Here is a 23,312-nt window from a genome sequence, read left to right as displayed (position 1 = left end):
TTGAACAAATTACACATCTACATTTAAAGTTTGATGACATATTTAAAAGTTCCATTGATTAACTGTATATAAACTAGTTAAAACCAGCTCCACCTTGAACAACTGTGACAGAGTAAACTGCTCCTTGTGCATTTATGAATCAATATTACAAATCTAATGATGTCATGTATAATGAGATATCAGTTACAGGGGGCTTTTTTCTGCAGAATGAGTACTTGTTATAACTATTTTATTGTCAATAGTCATACTTAACCTACAAAGCCAATAACGTAATTGTTTTAAATTGAAGCTACTTCCTCTCGTCACATGTCTGTCTTGTTGCCAATACTTTACACTCACATATTTCTTTTACAGGCAAGCACCCACACAAGCAGAACAAAAAAAACACTTTAATCTCGCAAACCCTCTTAACATGGAAGTATAAGAGACTCAACCTGGTCTAGAGTCTCTCGACTAAGTGAGGCTGACATGGTACAGTCCAACGGGTACGCTGAATGAACCCATCACGTTGCATGTCACTAAACAAACAAGCAATACAAGTATGGAAGTTGAAATGGCGTATGCATATATTATTAAGTCTTTATTTAAATAGTTGGTATGGAAATGAGAATAACTTTAAAATATGTATACAATCTTAAAAGGTGGTAATAGTATCTCGTAGTAGCTCATCATTGAAAAGGCAAACACTCGCCTTTGATGACAAGGAAAAAATATGATCAAAAACAAAAGCAAACAGCTTAATGACAGACAGGCCTTTGTTCCCGCACCTTTTTTTTTTTTTTACTGCCAGGAGACTTCTAACTAAACTGTCTTTCAGGCGAACAAAAAAGAAGTTGTGACAACACTGAATAATAATGTTCTGTGCTATTGTTTGACGGATAGTTCTCTTGTTGAGCAACCTGAAAGTCAACTTTGGGATGTAATGGAGACTCCTGCAGAAAGAGCCGGTCAATAGAAACGTGACTTTTCAAATTCAATACTGTTAAAGCTCAGTCTTGAAATATGTCTTTGCAGTTTTCTTCTTTTAAATGCTTTAGTCTATTCAAACAATTATTTGTTTCATCATTTCTTATTACTATTATATAGTAATAAAGGTGATTACTGCAGTAGGAAGTCAGCTGCTAGCTGAGGTGTCTGTAAAGCTACAACAGAATAAGACATTATCATATGACATTGAGGTCATAATTATACATGAACAATATGTTTAATAATACATAATAAATATATCTATACCTAGGTTATTGAGTGTTAACACAATAAATCAAACTAACCACTGCCAGCAGCAGAAATAGGAGAGGCTGGACGAAGGCAGGGCCCTTCTCTGTGGACGGGGGTTTCTCTCTGTGTACATGCTGAACACTTTTTATTTAATAGAGGTTCCTCAGCTCAAAGAAAATAGAAAAAGGACAGAGGATAAAGAGTAAAGGAGAAGACTACACAACGAACAAATAATTGAATGTGTTATTATCCTCTACATTTAATGTAGACTGTGTAACATGTTTCTCTCAGAGAGTTTTTTTTTCCATTAAGGAAGCTATAAAATATTTAAAAAATATGGGCATGTTTGTGTCTGTGGGGGTTGCATCTACGAAACAACACATTTCCTAATTGTGGACAAATGAGGTTGAGTTTAAAGCAGAGTTGAAAGTTAAAATGGGGCTTACTGTACAGTAACCCAGGCGAAAAGATATATATATATATATACTTTTTTCTATTTAAAATATACTTACATTTTTAATAGTATATTGAAAATATACTAACAAAGAAGTGTACTTTCTGCAAATATATAAAAAGTATACAAAAGTCACTCTTTCACCAACTTTTAACACACTTTAAAATAATTGTACTCTAGTATACTTTCAATAAATATATTATAAGAAAAATATACTTTAAGTATAAGTAAAGTTCTGTGCAATCAGGTCTCAAGACCGCGATGTAAAGAGAAATTGTGGATGTACGGAGGAAAAAGGTCACATTTAAGTATTACTTTCCTTACTGAGGAGTTGGCAACACTGAGTGGGAAGCTTTGTTTATGATCTGTGGTTCGATCAGCAGACGGAGGAAGCACAGACAAAGTGGACTGTGAAGAATTAAAAAAGACAACGAGTGTAACACAAAGACATGTATGGAAGCCCGTTTTTGCAACAAAAATAAATAAAAAAAGGCATAATTATGAGATAATGAAGTCGAAATTATGACTTTTTATCTCATCATTTTGACTTTATTATCTCAAATGCCATAAACCAACCTCCACGATGACGAGGAGGGATTGTAATTGTCTTTAAACTCACATCTCATATTCAAAATATATAAGTGAAGAATTTTTTAAACCGCCTTATTCTAAAGCATTTAAAAGCATAATACGCCTTTTTTGTATAATCCCAAAATTTGTAAATAGTGCCTTTATCAGATGAGGAGCAGGACCGAGCGCGCGCCCCACGTGCGGAGCCGACGTCACGCCCCACGTGCCGGCCGTGATTACGTTTTGTCTTCTTCTTCTCGTCTTTTGACGCGCATGCGCATCGCACAGGCTTCACTTTATACAGCGAGTCTTACGGTCAAGAGGGAAGACTGCACGGAAAGAACAATGGGCGTAGACGTCGAAACCATTCAACCAGGAGACGGTAAACGATTTATTGTATTCGAGTCACTCGATAACTGAAGTAAATGTCCTGTTGTTTAAAAAAATATAGCCGTTTTTCTTTTTTAACCCCACGTTTTTCCCTCCCTCATTTCAGGAAAGTCTTTCCCACGGAAGGGACAGACGGTTTCCGTCCACTACGTTGGTAAATATAACGCTATTTCACTGCTGTCTGCTCATTTAGCCCATTCACACTAAGATCACGTTACCAAATGCTCCCCACTCGAACATAAACCCGCGGTCCATTTTGGGAAGTGAGATCCAATGCTGCGCTCGTGTCTGTGCGGTAACGTTAGCTTAGCTTAGCTTAGCTTAGCACAAGTCCTGGGAGCGGGGGCGACGGCCAGCCTGGCTTCGGACCAATTTATCAGAATATGCAGCTCCCAAATGCTCGCCATCTTATATTATACACGCAATTATGATTGCACGTAACGTCAGCCGCCCCCGTGGTGCCTGTACGTGTGCTGAGATGACTATTATGGGAGTGGTTTAGGTGGTTTAAATCTACCCACGCAAAATACATTATTCCTTTAGCTAACGTTACTTGTTGAAATGTAACGGTGCGGAAAAAAACACTAGCAACAAGAGTGCATATCTATTTTATTAGTGTAGTGGTTCTCAGTCTAGCTTGTTTTTGTGTGAGTCTAGTTTTTGGATGTATGTACGCCTTCTTTCGAATATAATGAGACTATATGGCACCACAATAATACATTTTAAAAAACTAGTATAATTGAGAATAACCTTTGCCAGAAATCCTGACCGGGTTACTCAAGATAATCCACGCAAGCACAGCTGCTCACAACAAGGTTGTCTATATATTTTGATCAGGTCTTTTTGTTTTTTCTTGGTTGTTGAACAGGCACGCTGACAAATGGGAAGAAGTTTGACTCCTCTCGGGACCGAGGAGAGCCCTTCAAGTTCAACATTGGCCGTGGTGACGTCATTCGTGCTTGGGATGAGGGTGTAGCTCAGGTAAGGAGACGAGTTTAAACGTGGCCACGCTAACAATTTTATACATCAAGATGAGTTTACACATGTTGGACCTGTAAATTAGGGCGTGGTAATTTGGTCAAAAATGAAAATATTTTCTCCAGAGCTGGCATAATTACATGCATTATCATTTGCCCTGCAAAATGTTCCAGAACCACAACATTATTGAAGTGTCATACTTTATTTATTTATTTTATTTTTTTAGCAGCTCTTTATGAGCAGAATAACAACGTCCGCACCACCTCCTGATCTCAGTTGTTTGTGTTTTCCTGTCTTCACATTTTATCTGCGGACAACCGACTAGATTCTAGCTTGGCTACCCTGAAGGTAGAAACGGACTGGTCCAAGTAAAATACGCTCACCAGTTTGTCAACTCCTATTGCTTGACCTCTTGTAACCAGAAATAATATATCATTAACAATCACAAACGGAGCATGAAGATCAGCGTGCAGAGACTTCTTTGGGATCATTAGATTGGCTGAGAGAACGCCACAGATGGCAACACCTGGAGTCAATGCAGTGAAGTAAGCTGAGGCAGGCACATGACTCAAAAACAGCTGTACTGTCCCGCTTTGCTTCTTTATTCTGGCCCCCAAGTGCACAGAACGTATAGCGTTGTCCAACCGATGTAAATATAGCTGACATCGCAACAGACAAATTATAAACGATAGACATTTTAATAATAATTTGACGATGTATATCGCCACGCCGTAGCGGCAACCAGTCAAGACGTGGTCTAACAAATTGATTTGCGTTGTGGGACAAGCAGGCTCCAGTGTTTTTGTAGCTTGGCCCTTATGCTGGACTAAAAGTTAGGGTGTCTCCTCCTCTGTTTGTAATGATATTGGCAATTATTTTATTTATCACATAACTATTGTGGGTCCCCCGCAACTTGATGGCAATGCATTCCTAAATCACTGGAATCTGGAATCCCCCTTTTAACAGAGATGCCAAAAAACGTGCCTGCCATTCAATATCAAACCTATTACTGCCTTTTTTATGGAGCTTGCTATTCACCTCCACAGATGAGCATCGGCCAGAGGGCCAGGTTGACCTGCTCGCCGGACTACGCGTATGGTGCTGCAGGATACCCGCCTGTCATTCCAGGAAACTCCACTCTCATCTTCGATGTGGAGCTGTTGGGTTTTTCTTGAAGTTGAAGGTTGCTCTTCACAGTTTCTCATGCCATCAACATCTCTGACACAAATAACTGTTTATTTAAAGGTGCCATCAGCAGCGTTTATATACATGAATAAATCACTGTAAAATAATTTGTATACCTTGGGATGATTGAGACAAATTTGACACATGCTGGCGGTAATGTTAGTGCTAAGATGACACTGGGATCTAACAACGTAAGGAAACTGCAACTTATTTCTTCCAGGATTGTCTGAGAAATCATGGCTACATCGTGGAATAATTAGAAACACTGGCATGCTTGTGTTTTTTTTTTTAAAACAATCCAACAGAACGATGACCTAATTTGAACAATTAACACTAAATTTGAACATGATAAATAATTTGTTCATACCTATTTATTCCAGTTTCCTGAAAATAGTGCGGAAATGGTTATTGTGAAAATAAATGCGCATGAAACACCTTTTTTAATGAAGAACTTATTTGTTTTGGTTTTTTCCTTGCATTAATGTATTCAACAGATGCATTGAGTTGATGGTTTGGAACTTTGACACAATGTAAAGAATGGCTTGCAGACAATAACGGCTTATGATTTCATTTTCATACCTACATGTATTGCCTTTTATCGTATAGATTTTGAACCCTGACTCTTAAACTTTATTCTTGTCATTTCAACAAGAATAAAGGCCTCAAGTGTCCTTGTGTTATGTCATGCTTAACAAGTTTTTTTGGTAATGTTTTACTTGTGTCATTCATTAGAACGGGTCTTTTCCATGGGTATTGCATTCTTGCATTAAAATCATCAAGTATACAATATTAATGTGGCATTTGTTGAGATTGACATGATTTAGACGTCGAACAAGTAGTTCTGATAAACACTCATTTATTTTGACTGAGAACAAATCTCTCCAGGTGTCCTATGACTCGGGTAGACCAGAGGCCTTTCCATTGCGTGGGACGTATTGCAATTTTAGGCTTTAGGAATGTTTTCACATAAACATGACTGCTGTCAAACTGGATTCTGCTCTGTGTTCAGGTGCATTGCAGCGAATACAATGCAGCAGGTAAAATATCTTGTTTTCCCGGCCTCTTGTGAGACGGTTTAAGTTCTTCCCAGTTGTGGAAGAAGTTACTTTTTACTTCAGTAAAAGTACCACATTGTAAAAATGCTGCATCTAAAATCCTACAAAAGAAGCACAATAGTATTGCCAGGTAAATGTACTTAAAAGTAAAACTACTCAATTCAGACAGATGAACAAAATGTAATACATTTCCATAAATAACATATAAACAGATTTAACTGTTAACTACACATAGTTATTCTTAAGTAAGTTTAGGGTTTGTAGATATAAGTATTAAATCTGAGCACTAATCTTTACAGCCAACTTGGCTTTGCCACAAAATATAAAAAAAATGTTGTCAAACCATACTGTGTGTTCATTATTGCATATAGACTTCTGAATTGGTCACATTTCATTTAGCTGACTCTTTTATCCAAAGCGACTTACAATAAGTGCATTCAACCATGAGTGCAAACTCAGAACAAGAATCAGTCAGAAATAGTCGGAAAATGTGTTTTTAGTTCTTCCCAAAAAATCTTACTTTTGCTCTTGATAGACTGTAAATCTCTGGTTTCATAGTTTTATTTTTTCAAACACATTTTATCATTTTTCAGTACAATAACAGATTAGCTTCACGAATACAGAGCCTTCACATGTGTTTGAGTTTCATAGGTTTGTTTTGATTGGGACCCTCTAGTGGGGAAATCTCTGAATTGCATGCGTGACGTAACATCTGCTGCCTTCACTTGCTCTTTGTAGTCTTTGAACTTCACAATCAATCGCTTAATTGAGAAAACTATCAGCAGTTGCAGTCCGAAACAACAATGCTCCACCTCAACTAATTACAACAATAAAATAAGTACATCAGTAATCTTCTAATACAATATAAAATAACAGTTAAAGGGGCCATTCATCTGCATAAAGAGTACTTTTAATACTTTAAGTAGATGTTTCTTGTCCAAGTTTGTATTGCCAATGCAGCGCTTTTACTTTAAATAGAGTATGTCTACAGTGTGGTGGGCTATCAGTTCTCCACCACTACTTTGGGCTCACACTGGTAACAATTACGACGGCAAGTGAAGGCAGCATTTGGTCAGCTCATCACAGGACAGTCTCATACCTGAAGAAGCGTCAAACTGACGCACAATCTGAAACTTTAACATGGACATCAACATGAAGAGGAACTGTACGTTTGGCCTCAATAATAGTTAAGTTTGCCTCGTCTTCGTTCGTTTGTTTTTCTTAATTTTTTTACTTGATAGGTAAATTAACATTTAAGACGTTGGAGGGTCGCGGTCACGCGCAAACTCATTGCGCTTCGTATATCTGTGCGCTTTGACGATGCGTTGCGATCTGAGAGGAAGGATGACGAAGACCCTGATGAAGACTGCGCATCTCATCACTGCACTGGTTTTCGTTTTCCAGTTACAAATAAGCTTCACGAAGCTTAAATCCGCTTATGGTAAGTTATACAATGTGACTATTTTTGAATCTGCAAAGAATTGGTTAAATGCTAACCTAACTTTAGTCAGTCAAATATTCAGTAAAAGCTGCTTCATACAGTAAATACTGCAACGCTACATTGTAGAAGTAAAATATGATTTGGACCTCAAGCGTTTGTTTTATCACCTAAAATTCTGTAATATTTATGTTAAAGTTAACACAACTAACTAAACACTTACTGCGGTAGGGTTTCAGTGTAATGTTTTTTTGTAATTATTATTATTATTATTAATAATAATAATAATAATACAATGTAATGCATTTGTATAGCCCTTTAAAAGGTACTCGAGGCACTTTACATGGTAAAGAAAAACAATAGAGGCAGCAATAAAACAAGAAAGATGACAATAGTGAAACATAACATATTACAATATATTACATTTTATGCATGGCATATTGTGTTATTGCTTTTAAACATATGCATTATTGTATGTCAATAACAGTATCTGTGGATTAAATGTGACAATTATAGAAAGCGTGTGCAGATTTTTTGACATTTTCTTAAATAAGGTATCCTTCAAATAAACACAAATCTTTGTATTTTTCGCTTGCATAAGTAACAGACTGGGTATTTTAACACACTTTAAGTGGATAGCAGTCAGTCACTACAGCTCCTGCTTATATTACCAATAAAGTGTCTACTTGCACAGCAAGCATCAATACGCTGCCCACATCAGGGCCACCATGTGACAGAAATATAGACACAGCATCACAGCTGTCTGGCCTCACATGCCTGGTCCTGGACCTGCAGGTGTGAAGAATGTGAAGCATGCTTTCACTCTCTACTGTGAAAAGAAAAAAATCGGACGCACAGTGATCACTGGAAACTGGAATGACGCGATGGCCAGGCATGCTGCCACATGGCGTGCGCTGGAGAATTGTTTATGTCCTGTTGCATGAGAAAAGGAGATGCAGGAGTTTGTGAACTGGTGTTTGAGATGTTCAAAGATGCATTCTTCACATATAGCATCCCTATAGAATGTGCCTTATTTATTCTTCCCTACGGTTGTTACAATATTCCACACTAGTATCTGAAGCTGAAGCAATAATACTTGTATGTGAATTATTCAAACCCAAGACTGTTTTTCTTTTTATGGAAATAATCTAGATTGCTTTTCACATTATTTTATACAGACTCCCCCAACATTTAGCCTGGCATATCTTTGTAAACTTTAAAATATGGAATTGGCAAATTTTTAAATGTAAGTTCAGAGTTTGAATTAGAGCTGCAATTAATCAATAATTTTGAAATAGTTTCTTCTTCTTCTTTTTTGGCAAGCATTAATGAGAAACATTTGATGGCTGCAAATCCTTAAATGTGAGGATTCGCTTATATTCAGTTCAATTTTAAATGCAGAAAAGTAGCAAGTTTTCCTTATATGAGAAGCTGCAACAAGCAAATGTTTGGCATTGATAAATTACTTGATTGATCATTTGTTATAAAAAATGCTGTTTTTCATATTTGGAACGTTTTCAGTTTTCTTTTTTTCTTTTTCTTTTATGATTCTTCTCTGAATATGTTAATTTAATTACATTTTAACAATTTTCTTTTTGTTCTCGGTGTTGCTTCACTATTTAGGTTTAATTGCTAATTATATTTAAAGTCACGAAATGATGAGTTGTGACATAACAAAATAATCTTGTATTTTCTTTGTTACATCTAAAAAGAACAACATGATAAATTGCCACAGCATCAATTACTTTTTAAATGTTTTTTGCTAGTGATAGAATAGGTACCGAATACTAAAAAAAAAAAAAAAAAAAAACTGTAAGCCAATGATGTGTTGAAAACAAAAACACTAACTTGCCTCTTGTTGATTCCTCAGGAGTCTACCGCCCTGACACTCAGGGTCTGTCTCCTCCAGAGGTCCGGCCGTATGTGGACGCAGGAAACAACAAGCCCAGGGAGAGGAGTCCCAGGTCTGGGGCCCCCGGCTGGGCTGCAGATAAGAGGGGCCACTACAGAGACCAGCACAAACCAGAGGACTCGGATCCAGACCTGCTGTTGGACGAGGGGCACAACAATTCTACACAGATTGTGGTAAAGTTATTTACAGCTAAGAAAGGTTTTCGCAGATGAAGGAAAACTGAGGAACTAAAGTCAAATCTGAAAATAATGCTCCAGGGATGTCTGTGGCGATCGCAGTATTTAGTCTTTAAATTGGATGCTAGTTCGGGACATTTAGGCAACCAGTGTTTGAAAGTGGGCAAGATTCTTGATGAAGCTTTCAGCAGCTATACATTTCTCAGCATATAAGACCAGACCTTTTAAAGAAACTGTATTTATCAAAGCATATTGGTATGGAAGAACATTGTTTAAAACGGTTTTGAAAATGATGAACGTTATGAATTAACAACAGACATGTTGTTTCCTGGAAGTAAAAGTAATGTGATGTGAATTGGAATAATGACAAATTTTAGAATTTAATAAAAAAATTGTATTTCATATTATCAATTAATATATTATATAGAAAGATTAGGGGGGAAATAGAGAGATGAACATTGTTAATGCAGTGGTTCTGAATTGTTTTCCCTCTTTGTGATTAGTAATTGTTATTATCATGGAAATTAGCAAAAAAAACAAGACACATTTAGTTTTATTTCTTGACTTTGGTTTTGACTGTTGTTGACCTGCTTTTACTTTTCATACCTGTGCTATGCTATAACTTGATAGCCTCACCAGCATGAACATGTCACATGTGTTGTCTCGTACACTGATTTCAATCCCTACATTTTTCTACAGGACATTGATCATGTTTACTATACATCTAAACTCTACGGTTCTGGAGACGCGGCCAGCAAAGAGCTGTGGGTGAACATCGACAAGATCGAAGAGGACGAGTGGAAGGTCTGTGGCTTTCTGTCCAGCACCTACAGACAAGCTGAGGTATTAAATCATGTGAATACCATCATCAATGTGAATAAAATATAAATATAAATATCTCTTGTAATAAAAGTTTGGTGGGCAATCCATCTTTTATTTATTTATTTACTTTGATATTCCCAAATGGAAAAAGTGAAACACTTTCAAGATTTTGATATCCCAATAATTTAGTCATTGTAAAAGTGGGATGTATTGCAATTAATTTTTTTGTTGGATTTTTTGTGTCCAGAACCTGGAGCACTTTTATTTAGAGATTACATATTTGAGTGACAGTGAGAGAGGGTACTTTAGCCTAGTGCAGTTTGGAAGAAAATGTAAGTTATTTAATAGTTCATATTTTGTTATGAATTGGATTTAAATGTTCCACAAAAGAAATGCTACAAAAATCTGTGTACATGCGGTCAATTAATGTACATGATAAAAATTTGGAATTGACAGGTGAGACTTTTGGAATTGCCTCTCTAGTTGACGGTGTATATGTATATCTTAAGCATACAGTTGATATTACACTTTATTATTCTTTTTTTCCAGAGAGTGAATCTTTCCTTCGACTTCCCTTTCTATGGACATGTACTGAAAGAAATCACAGTGGCAACTGGAGGTAAGTCTAACTAAGAGAAGTTGTTACGAGGCTCAGTGGGTATTCAAAGTAGTTTTAGATTCGCCTCTCCTCCTAAGTTACAAGTAGAGCTGCTTTATAGGAATTGAGAATTTTTATTATATATTTCTTCACTTTTTCCCTTGATAGTACAGCCGCACAATGCATACTTGGGATATAATTGACCAACATCTAAATACAAGCAACTTAAAAAGCAATTTAAACATATTTGATTGCTGCTTTAAGAGACTATAACCGGCTTTACAGATTTCCTTTTATGCTGGGTGTAAAATGTTCTGGTATATGCTTTAGTGTTCTGTATGGTGTGTAGATCTCTTTCTATACAACCTCTCCAGCCTGAATAAAATACTGAAGTTAAGGATTTGTGTTCAACAGAAATTTAAGATCTAGATTAATCTGCAAAATTACAACAGAAAAAAAGCTAAATTACTGTGAGTGGAGCAGTTTGTTTGGGGGGGGGTTCTGTCTCCTTTGTCTCATATCTCGTCCATGATTTATATGATAATTGTGAATATCTCTGTGCATTGCATATAGCTAACTAGTAACTCCTGCCTGTTTTACTTTTGACAGGCTTCCTTTACACTGGAGATATACTTCACCGAATGCTCACAGCCACTCAGTACATTGCCCCTCTTATGGCGAATCTTGACCCAAGTCTGTCCAAAAACTCCACTGTGTTTTACTTCGACAACGGTAAGAGACCATTTTACTCAACTGTCATCAATTGTGACTGTTTGTGTGTTTTGTCTGCTGAAGAATATGTATAGCACATGTCTGTGATGGTTGTGGGTATGTCCAGTGCTGTAGTGGTAAAATTAGAGGTGGGTAAACTATGAATTTTGTGATCATACAGACCTCGACGCGATGCAACGCGATGTGAAGCAACGCAACACAAAGCGTCGCGACTCTGTAAGGCTGTCCTGGCTATATTGCATTATGTTTTCCATTAAAAAGTCATATATAATCAATGACAGTGAATAAATGTGTTTGTAGTTTGTAGTTTATTAAATTTAAAAAAAACATCGGGCATCTGTGGGAGTGGGAGCACTCGATGGTCTCTTCAAAAATCGCCTGATATCCATGGCTAATTAGACCATTCCGAACAGGTAGGCAAGCAGGCTAATCCACAACATGTATGTGTTTACATACTTCCTGGATCCTGATTGGTGTCGCCGCCGCAGCCGCAAGGCACTGATTCGAGGGTCACAGACCATAATACAGCGCAGATGAAAATGATTCAGACTACAGCGTTTATATGTTCAACAATATGAAACGTAGTCTTAGGTGTTTTAAAATGATATAATTTATGCGCATGGAACTTTGAGGTGCGTAAAAGCCACTTAGAGGTGGGTAAACGCTATTTAGAGGTGCGTAAACGCTATTTCCAAAATTCCAGAGGTGCGTAAACGGCGTTTACGTGCGTTTGCCCTCCACTACAGCCCTGGGTATGTCTGTCTGTAGGCACTGCGCTGGTGGTTCAGTGGAACCGGATTCCTCTCCAGGAGAACATCAGTCTGGGAACGTTCACCTTCCAGGCCGTTCTGCACAGCGATGGACGTATCGTCTTTGCATACAAAGAGGTGACATTTAATTTCCTCTTTCAGTTCTTCTGTTAATGCAAAAGTTGTTTAATTCTGCTGCTATTTTTTATTTTGTATAGATTCCTTTCGACATCAACGACATCAGCACAGAGAATCATCCTGTCAAAGTGGGCTTGTCCGATGCTTTTGTGGTTCTTCATGAGATACAGCAGATCCCCAGTGAGTGACACTTTTGGTGTATAGAAAATGCATTTTCTTACTATATTTTTATCAACCAAAACAAAACACTGGATCTCACTAGTAGTTAACAACATTGTATCTTTCCTGACATGCTCCAGATGTTCGTAGGAGAACTATTTATGAGTATCACAAAGTCGACATCCTCAAGTCCAAAATCGCAAATTCTTCAGCTGTGGAGATGATACCGCTCCCAAGTAAGTTAATGCTAATTCAACTATACAAAGACATAGGCTGCTAACATGGCAAAACACACAGTTTGCACGCATATTCTGATCTATGTTCTGTATATTTGAATCAGCAGTAACCTAATCTGAACATTTATTTTACACTTTTCATTGTACAATCGTATTGTAGAGTTTTTACTCCTTCTGATCTTAAAAAAAAAGAAAATACCGTAATAGCTTGTGATCAGAAGCAGCAGGTACAGCATGAGGCTGTAAAATGCATTCAGGTTTAATTCATAGAAGCCAAAGCCGTCTATTCCGCCTCACTCGTCACTGTTTTCTTCATACTCAGCGTGTCTCCAGTTCTCCAGCTGTGGTCCATGTGTCACTTCTCAGATTGGCTTTAACTGCAGCTGGTGCAGTCGGCTGCAAAGGTAAACTGTAACGCGCTCGGAGCACATGCCACCAACAACTGCACACTCTAGCAGATTTTATTTTAATAACTAAAAAGAGGGATGATTGATCTTCATCTGAATCCAGGACTGCATTCGAATACACAGATGTTGGCTGATAGCAGACATTATGTGAAAATATCGTTATCTTTTTGCAGAGTTCCAAGTTAGTCAGACTCATGACTGCATTTCAAATTATAATGTTGTAGTGCCTCCTATAAGGGACTTTTGTGTAGTCGGATAAACTGATGAGTGCTCATATCATCTAAATGTGGTGGCTATTACACAGTTTGCAGTTACAGACACAATAATTTGGCAACCAATGACAAAAAAATGGTATGGACAAATAAATATTGGGCCGGCCGCGCATGCTTTTAGTGCATAATAACTAGCTTACAGCCACTGCTCTGCATTGGCCTCATATCGCAGTTAGAGTTCATGATTGCACTTTTGCCATTATTTGCGCTTTTATCACGGTTGGCTGCGAGCCGCCATGTTGAAAGCCATTAAAAAAGCCTTAAATGCATTTTACAGTAAATGATTTGTGCATTAAATAATAGGTTGACATTTATATGAAAGCTGTTTTTAAAAATAATACTGGCTATACTAATAATACTATTCATTCATTCATCGTATTTGTGTTGAGAGAGAAATTAGTTGCTGGAACAGTTCCTCCTGTTCTTCTGGCTGCAAAGAGCAGTTCTCATTCTGTTAATCAAGTGGATATTTTTCAATGTTCTTGTCTTATTGGTACTAAATGTCATGCTATAAAAAGTTTGGAAGATATCTGCGTGATCTGATTGACTCACAAGCCTCATTTTATGAGAATGAGGACTCTGGGTTCTGTCCCCTATTGCCTACATTGCCATTGTTTTGGGAAAGGATCTCTTTGTAGCCAGTATGGACAGAGGAGAAACAATTACAGCAACCGATACGCATTGCAATGTGGGATAGGGATTGTATCAAAATAGCAAAAAACACAAACTATACTTTTTTTTAACTATAAACTATTAACTATAACTATATAGCTTTATTTCCGCTGTTGCTTTTCTACACGCCGGCCTATTGCAGTGGAGTAAGCATTGTAGGTAACTATATTCTACATGCCTTCATGCCATCTGCAAAATAATAACATTTGGTTGGGAAAAAGCCTCAAACACTTTGTCAATACAGTATCTTGAATGTGTGTGCAGGTAAAGCTGTAATGGCAGCTCCAGCTCACACTAATAGCATTTACTTTTTTTTCTTAGATGCTCCAGCGGCTTTGATCGCAACCGGCAAGATTGGGTCGACTTCGGCTGCCCGGAGGAGGTTGTCATTATTTTGGGATTTAAGGAAACGACAGAAAGTTGAACTCTGTTAGAACTTCTGTCTGTCTGCACGAAATAGTTGACCGATGTTTGCTTTTCCAGAGAAGAGATCTCCGGTGTCTCGGAACAACTCATGTCACAAACGCCACATCTCGCCACCTCACGCATACGACCGCGCCTGTTACCATGACCGCAAAGCAGCAGAGGTCCTCCAGCGTGACCTCTAAACCGCCCAGCAGGACTTCCTCCATCACCAACCCCTCACCGCGGAGCAGCACAGGCAGAAGGAGAATGTCCACTCCACAGCTTCCAACCAGCCGACCCGCAGAAGGTGAGCAGCCTCGATGCTTTCAGATCGTCTGGAGTGAACCAACATGAATGTTTTAGTCGTCTAACAGAGGCCGGCACTAATTACACAAAGTGTCACACAGGGACTTACATCGCCTTTTACATCGAGGCTCCATACACATAATACGCCTATTTATTTAGGTATGGTCCATTTATTATGCTCAATTCCAGAGTTATCAGAATTATATTTTTTTTATATATGATTTATTTGTAGAAATTACAAAACAAGACTTAATGTACAATAGACCTCACAAATAAGGAGTGAAAGGATAACATATCAGACAGCCAAATGGTGAGGATACGCATTACAGCCCCCCTCCCCTCGCCTCCCTTTCCCAAAACAAAGATACAACAAGGCAATTTGATACACAAACAGAAAAGAAAATTATAAAAGCAACCAAAACCCAACATCAACAACTGGCTGTTAAATGCTTTCAGTGGCAGATAATATTGTAGATAACATATGCTTATTCTCACTATCCCACCTTCTCTGACCTTCAACTCTCTCACTCACATCCACTCACATACATCCACTCACACACACACACACACACACACACACACACACACACACACACACACACACACACACACACACACACACACACACATATCCACTTGCATTAATTGAGCAATGTAAAGACTATAAATAAGGAAACAAAAAACATATACATAACAATAAATAATACAAAAACATAGAAAAAAAAGAAAAAAGAATTATATATATATATATATATATATATATATATAAATAGTAGTGCTGCATGCTGCTAATATGTGCTACCAATAAGGCTAGTTAAAACAGGGCACTGGTGCGTTGTTGGGGCGAATCTATCAATGGTGGCGATATCTAGTTGGGCAGACCTGACGTGCTCTAAGAAGGGTTCCCAGACCTTACAGAACTTAGTAGAGGTGCCTCGTAAAGAGTACTTAATTTTTTCTAGTATCATAAAACGAAGGGCATCTCTAAGCCATTGAGAGTCGGAGGGGGGGTGGGAGTTCTTCCAATGTTGCAAGATAACACGCCTCGCTAAAAGTGACAGAAAGGCCACAAGTTCACAGAAGTAAGATGGTAGTGAGTTCCCAGAAGGTAGGACACCAAGCAGGGCAACTGATGGTGAGGGACAGATATTGGTAGAACGACGCAAGTACAGGACAATCCCAGAACATGTGGCCAAGACTGGCCGGTCCTAAATGGCACCGGTCACAGCGTGAGTCTGCACCTGGGAATAGCCAGTTTACTCTTGGACCAATGAACCCTGTGCACTACTTTACATTGTAAGATTCCATGCCGGGCACAGACAGAGGACGAGTGGACCCATTTCAAAGCGTTCTCCCACACCGCAGGGTCTATCTCTATATTAAGATCAGGATCAAATTCCTTTGTCTCTCCAAATTAAGAAATCATTATCCATAATGGGTGGAGTGAACAGGGGGTTAGAGTAAACAGGAGCCAGACCAGGTATAGATTGCAATGTAAATTGTTGTTTAAATTGTGTCCAGATTTTAAGACAGTTTTTCACAACAACACTGTCTGAATGCACATATGATGGAATAGTTGTGGGGAAGCACAGGAGGGACATCAGAGATGATGAACCACATGAGGCCTCCTCAACCTGTAGCCAGGGTGGGGGTTGGTCATTAGTTCAACAGCAGTGTAACAAGGCTCTAATGTTTGTTGCCCAGTAATAGAGTGAGAAGTTGGGGAGGGCTAGACCACCCAGCTCCTTAGGTTTTTGTAAAGTGTATTTTTTAATTCTAGGGGGCTTCTTGTTCCATAAGAATTGGGAAATTGTGTGGTCAAGTGAGCAAAAGAAATGTTTAGTAAGGAAAATGGGTATACATTGGAAGAGATATAGAAATTTCGGGAGCACATTCATTTTATCCGCCCTGCAAGAGAGAGGCAAAAGAGACCACCGCTGAAGATCCTGAGTCAGCCTTGCCAGAAGAGGGGAGAAATTAAATGTATATAAGTCTGAGTATTTTTTGGTTATACAGACACCTAAGTACATAAAATGTTCAAGAGATGTTTTGAAAGGTAAGTCAGACAATGGATACGCCATTGCTGCAGCATTGATCGGCATTAATTCACTTTTTTGGAAATTTAGTTTGTAGCCTGAAATTTGACCAAACTCCGGCAGCAAGTTTAAGACAAGAGGGAAAGCTCTGTCTAAGTCAGAGACAAAGAGTAAGAGGTCATCCGCATACAGGGACACTTTATGTTCGACGCCACCCCTTGAAATACCTGGTATCTGACTTGACCTTAGGGCCACCGCCAGTGGTTCAATGGCAATGGCGAACAAGAGTGGAGAGAGTGGACACCACTGACGGGTCCCACGCTTGAGAGGGAATTAGTCAGAATAATCATTGTTTGGGGGTGTGTACAAAAGCCTAATCCATGATATGAAGGTATTACCAAAGCCAAAACGTTTTAACAAAGAGAACAGGTAGGACCATTCTACACGGTCAAATGCCTTCTGGAGATAACCACCTCAGGGGTGTCGGAGGGTGTCGGTGCATAAACAATATCAAATAAACGTCTGACATTATGAAAAGAGTGTCGGTCTTTAACAAACCCTGTTTGGTCAATACCTACAATAGTTGGTAGTACAGTCTCCAAACGCCTAGCCAGCATTTTAGCCAAGAGCTTAACATCTGCACATAGCAGAGAGATGGGGTGGTAGTTACCAGAAGAAAGTGGGTCTTTGTCCTTTTTTAAAAGGAGAGAAATAGTGGCCTGTCTTAACGTGGGGGGAAGATTGTCATTTTGCATAGATTCATTGAACATGTTAAGTAAAATTGGAGCTAATTGATCTGAGAATGTTTTATAAACTTCAGCCGGGATACCATCTGGGCCTGGGCATTTACTACTCTGCATCAGCATTAAAGCACTACTGAGTTCACCAATCGAAAAGGGTTCATCCAGTCTAGATGATGTTGCACTGTCAATGGAGGGAATCTCTAAAGAGTTAAAAAAAAACGTCATATTGTTTCTCACCAGCCATGCATTCAGAGATGTATAATTTGGCATAGAAGTCTCTGAAATGGTTGTTAATTACCTGTGGGTCAATAGTTGTCCCATCGATAGAACTGAAATGAGTTATATGTTGTGATGAAGATGCTTGTCAGAGTTGGTGTGCAAGTAGTTTACTAGGTTTATCTCCAAACTCATAATATTTATGACGTGATTTTAACAGTGACTCTGCAGCTTCGTTGGAAGCCAGGAGATCAAATTCAGCCTTTTTCATAAATAATTCTTTTGAAAGATCTGCATTGGGTGAGTCCACACATTTAGACTGAAGTTCTGATATATCTCTAGCAAGGCTAGTACTTTTCTCTGAGGTGATCTTTCTCTGATAAGCTGAGTAAGATATTATCTCTCCTGTCAGGTAAGCTTTGCATGCCTCCCAGATGACTGCTGCCGATGTATCTGGCTTAACATTGGTAGAGATAAAAAGATCAATGCGGTTCTTCATGGTCCAAACAAAGTTTGGGTCAGAAAGCAATAAAGAATTAAAGTGCCAGGGGGAGCGTTTCATAGATCTACCTGGAAGAGAAATGTCGACAACCACTGTTGCATGGTCAGATATCACAATGGGATTGTAGGAGCATGAACTAACAGATGGTAGGAGTTTGCTATCAATGAGAAAGTAATCAACACGGGAGAATGTGCCATGGACAGGAGTGAAAAAAGAAAACTGTTTAGTACTAGGGTTGAGAAAGTGCCAGGTGACTGCATATTGCTCCATAAACATCAGAATTACTTTTGCTGATTTAGATAGACCAGAGGGCTTATTGGATGATCAATCAAGTGAAGGGTCAAGACAGCAATTGAAATCACCAGCAAGAATGAGTTAGTGGGAGTGCAAGTCAGAGAGAGAGAAAAAAACGTTTTTGAAAAAATTATCATTGTCCCAGTTTGGGCCATACACATTTGCCAAAATCAGGTTATGACCTCCTATTTTGCCTGTGATGATGACATTTGTATCAGACACCACTTTGGTCACGGAGAATGGCACCGATTTGTGAATAAGAATTGCAACCCCCCCTGGCTTTACTTGAAAAAGAGGAGTGAAAGAATTGGCCAACCCACCCCCTCCGGAGATTAAGGTGATCTGAACGCAGAAGGTGAGTTTCTTGTAAAAAGGCTATTTTAGTGTTTAAACGTGTAAGGTGGTTGAACACAGAATTATATATTTCATCATTATATAAGCTATTTATTACTTTGAGTTTGATCATTATTCCAGATTTTAAAATCCACTATAGGACCTCTCAGCTAAAAACTGCAGTATTTCTAAGACTTTGAAACTTATCCTACCTCTTCATTTAATCATCGTTTGACAGCTTTATGTCAATGAATTTCAGTTTTCATCTTTAATGTTAAGTCATTTAGGACAGATTACTACTAAGGGCAGAGCAGGTGTCATTACCATCTGATGTATTAATACTTGTTGCATTGTATCCATGCCCCAGTGTGTTTTGTAAAGTCTGACAGTGTGAGGGTCAAGTGGTCAGCTATTTCCCAGCCGTCTGTTAGCTCCTAGCTGAGTGTATACAGCGCCATGTTAAATACTACATCGTATCCTCAGTTGCTGAAGGATGACTCAATGTATGCGTGTCACTCTGGTTAAGTCCGAATAAAGGAGGGCTGTTATTTTTGGCTGTAGTGGATATGGTTTGTCAGCTGGAAGAAAAATAATAATGCCTCGGTTTGAGAAGGATGTTGTATTCAGATATTTAAACAAATTAAATTAGAAATGTAAAGAATCCCTGAAGTCCCAAAGTTAATCACAAAATTTTTCAATTATATACTTTTTTTTGACAATCATAAAAATACAAATAATACTGCTTCCCCTGACGCATACATCTACAAAACTGCCATGGATTAAACTATACGCATAATATTTCCACTGTGATCCTCTGATGGTAAATCTGATGGTGGGGCAAAATGCCAAATCTGGCAAGACCGACAGGTGCAAATACAATAACGATCCAATCACATCCATAAAAGGACAACACTTTATTGGTGCAAGGTCCCAATAAAGGCAATCACAACTATAGTCAGGTCCATACATATTTGGACATTGACACATTTTTCATTATTTTGGCTCTGTACACCACAACAATGGAGTTGAAATTATTTTTTTCCGATTTTTCAGCCCAATAATGGCTTGCTTCACTGATAGTGACAGCTCTTTGGACTTTATATTGAGAGTTGACCGCAACAGATTCCAAACACAAATACCACACCTGAAATGAACTCTAGACCTTTTATCTACTCCTTGTAAATGAAATAACGAGGGAATTACACACACCTGACCTTGAAACAGCTGAGCAGCCAATTGTCCAATTACTTTTGGTCCCTTAAAAACGGGGTGGCCACTTCTACATTTGTTGTAGTTCCTACACCGTTCACCTGATTTGGATTTAAATACCGTCAAATTAAAGCTGAATGTCTGCACTTAAAGCACATCTTGATTTTTCATTTCAACTCCGTTGTTGTGGTGTACAGAGCCAAAATAATGAAGCATGTGTCAATGTCCAAATATTTATGCACCTGACTGTATGTCCCATAGTTGTGATTGCCTCTGAAGTGATTTAAAGTAGTTGAACAGATATTGAGGGACCTAATTATGAAACATTTTACGTGTAAGTCCAAACGAGATTTGTATGACTCTGAAATAGCCACTGAAATAGTTGAAAATATGCTGAATCCAGACGGGTACAGGGAGGTAACTTAAGCACAACCCTGATTAGTTTTATAATCTCGAGTTTGATCTTGATGCGCTGTAGTGCACTATTAAACCAGGAGGTGGCAGCATAGTCAAAGTGGCTTTGACCTTGGGCTCCAGCTAACATCTTTAATGTTGATCTATTTAACAACCCTGATGTTTTTTTTCTGATAATGTAGTCTTTTTGCAGATTTGAGTGAGTCCCTTTAACATCATGGCCTCCTTATGAGCATGAGTAGCATTCAAGCGCTAGGATTGGTCAAGCGCCTTATATGCTTGCTGAGGTGCCAGTAACCTGATTTGTTCAGCCCTGACCAATGAGCTATCCTCCCCCTCACAACTCAAGGTCAATGCCTAACCTCAACTAATCGTCGCTGTCTCAAGAAATGCATTAGGATTCATAATTATGTGGCCACCCCTACAGGCTTTTGTCTAATGTACATTCTACTTGTTCAGTGTCCTCTACCGTTTATCTCTGGGGCCTTTCCAAGTTTAAATCTAGATCTAAAAAAGGCCTCTTTGTTGTCCCTGGTCCTCTTCACTGACTCCATGTTTCTACAGTAGCCCATAAAGGACAAACTGTTCAGTTGAATGCAATCTGCAACCTAACCACTACGTGCCACTAAATCATACACACTGCTCCTTAAGTCATTGCAATATAATGGAAAAAAATTGCCCTGTCTCTTTTGTTCGTACACAATGAAACTTTATTGTGAATTAATGAAGTTCTCATTAAACATATTTAACAGTGTGTAGCATTGAGCAGGATCTATTGACATATATGGAATATAATATTGCCACGTATGTTTTCTATGGCGTATAATCACCCCGAAAATAAGAAAAGTTGTCTTCATTAGCTTCAAATGAGATGTTTCTATCTGTGTATGGAACAAAAACACTGGCTCTAGACCGATCACGATCTTGCGTCTACCACTGTAGTTCTCTCACATGCTTGACACACGCGAGACGTTTCTGTTGGTTGCATTCTGCAGCATAATATCACAATGTGCTGTTTTAGCCCAATAATCTCAAGTACTCCTTAGTCGTGTGCAAGGAAGGGATGCAAATTCCACACAGTGGCTTTAAGTTGCATTACTGACAGTTTCAGCAGGGGCCGAGGAGACTATGGGAGACGAGCGGCCGCAGGCCGGGCTTCTCACGGGTATCGTCATGGTGATGTTCATCGTGGGAGCAGCCGTCCTTATGTCCGTCTACATGTACAACCACCCCACCTCCAGTGTCAGTCTCTTTTTCATTGAGGTCAGTGACAATAATCCACTCCCCTGAACAAACCCTTTTCCAAATGCACATTTTTTATTTTGTATTTCCCTTTGGCATGAGCAACGAAAAAGACGGGTTACAAGCCGCTACTACCTTTGGTGGTTGTCCCCGCTGTAGCAAGCTAGCGCTGCTGCTAGTTCCCTGCTGCTGCTAGTTCCCTGCTACTGCCTCTGCCCAAGTCGGGGGTCGAGCTGGGGCTGGTCCCGCTACCTTCGGTGGTTGTCGGGGAACTAGCGAAAGCTAGCGGAAGCAGCGCTAGCTGGCTACAGCGGGGAACTAGCAGGGACACCCACCGAACGTAGTAGCGGCTAGTAACCAGACTTTTACAGTAAGACTTGAAAATGAGTGTTTTTAGTAATCATCACAGTCAACATGTCAGTTATTGTTGCCTGCAAGCAGCAAAGCATAAAGATAAAAGCCAGTCCTTCCGACACTTAAATCTAGAGGTATTATCCATTAACTATCTACAGATATTTTGACAACCGCTGGGAGGATATACCAAATAATGTTTGGTGTATCCTGCTCAACAGTAAATTATCAAAAGTCAAAATTTCACTATTGTAAAAATGATGCTCATTGGAGATGAGATTTGTAGCTCGTTCATGTTTCCGGTGAGTCCTACTTTTTTAAACACCTTCCTGTGAAATCTAGATGAAAATACTTGGCATTTTGGAAGCTTTAATTTGATTATCTTTGGTCTGAGAACATGAGTTTGTAATGGTGGCAACAAGTAATATTTATTCATCCCAAGCGATGCAATTACAAAGTGTATTTAGGAGAATAGAAACACATCTCATACAAATAGTTAAAATGCATACTTTTATGTTTTGTGTTCATTTTCTGTCATGCTCCTCAGCGGCGGCCGACTCGCTGGCCAATCATGAAGTTCCGGCGAGGCTCCAGTCGGCCTTCTTACACCGAGGTGGAGGCTCCGGGTCAGGACAGCACGGTGGTCATCGACCCCAAGCAGTCATTCGCCATGTCGGACAGAAGAGAGAGTGAACAGAAAGAAGGATTCATAGTTCCTGACCAGAGGGAGCGCTTCCTTGTCTCAGAGAGCTGACCAAAACTACATATCCCAGGAGGCTTTGGAACAGAGCAGGACCTCGTTGAGAGAGGGAGACTATTTTCCATTCAGCTGCTGCTCAAGTTCCTTCTAAGGATAGAATTTGAGTGTTCAGAGAGGAAAACACCAAACCTCTATGAGGAAACAGTTTGGCATCAGCTCAATGTAAAAAATATAAAAATAAAATGTACTTTGCTCAGGTCCCTCGTTTGTTTACTTCAGCTGAATGTTTGTTTTGAGACCATTTTCTCTCAAAGCTGGCTGTTATGTGTTGTTCCCACACCACCTTCACAAAGAGGAATGTCATATTTAGGTGTCATTTCCTCATCTCAAAAATACAGAC

At 39.0% G+C, this 23,312-nt stretch overlaps 2 protein-coding genes across 2 annotated transcripts; both read left to right on the top strand.

Annotated features, from left to right (window-relative positions):
- Positions 1-2,506: 2,506 nt before the first annotated feature.
- LOC306738069 (peptidyl-prolyl cis-trans isomerase FKBP1A-like) lies at positions 2,507-5,508 on the top strand. The gene is made up of 4 exons (XM_079219897.1): positions 2,507-2,624; positions 2,739-2,786; positions 3,501-3,613; positions 4,657-5,508. The coding sequence occupies exons 1-4, from the start codon at positions 2,516-2,518 to the stop codon at positions 4,783-4,785; spliced, it is 399 nt and encodes a 132-aa protein (XP_079076023.1). The 5' UTR covers positions 2,507-2,515; the 3' UTR covers positions 4,786-5,508.
- A 1,686-nt stretch (positions 5,509-7,194) lies between these two features.
- Positions 7,195-23,047, top strand: plxdc2a (plexin domain containing 2a; the record flags this gene model as incomplete). Its single annotated transcript, XM_079237508.1, has 13 exons — positions 7,195-7,291; positions 9,159-9,373; positions 10,076-10,219; positions 10,748-10,817; positions 11,406-11,528; positions 12,297-12,415; positions 12,496-12,595; positions 12,715-12,810; positions 13,133-13,214; positions 14,483-14,543; positions 14,645-14,873; positions 21,725-21,882; positions 22,760-23,047. The coding sequence occupies 13 exons, from the start codon at positions 7,195-7,197 to the stop codon at positions 22,964-22,966; spliced, it is 1,701 nt and encodes a 566-aa protein (XP_079093634.1). The 3' UTR covers positions 22,967-23,047.
- Between the last annotated feature and the right edge of the window lie 265 nt (positions 23,048-23,312).

The sequence above is a fragment of the Taurulus bubalis genome, assembly GCF_910589615.1.
Source record: "Taurulus bubalis genome assembly, chromosome: 1".
Taxonomy (NCBI): Eukaryota; Metazoa; Chordata; class Actinopteri; order Perciformes; family Cottidae; genus Taurulus; species Taurulus bubalis.
Note: the sequence above shows the minus strand (reverse complement) of the source record. Positions and strands in the feature narration are given on the sequence as shown.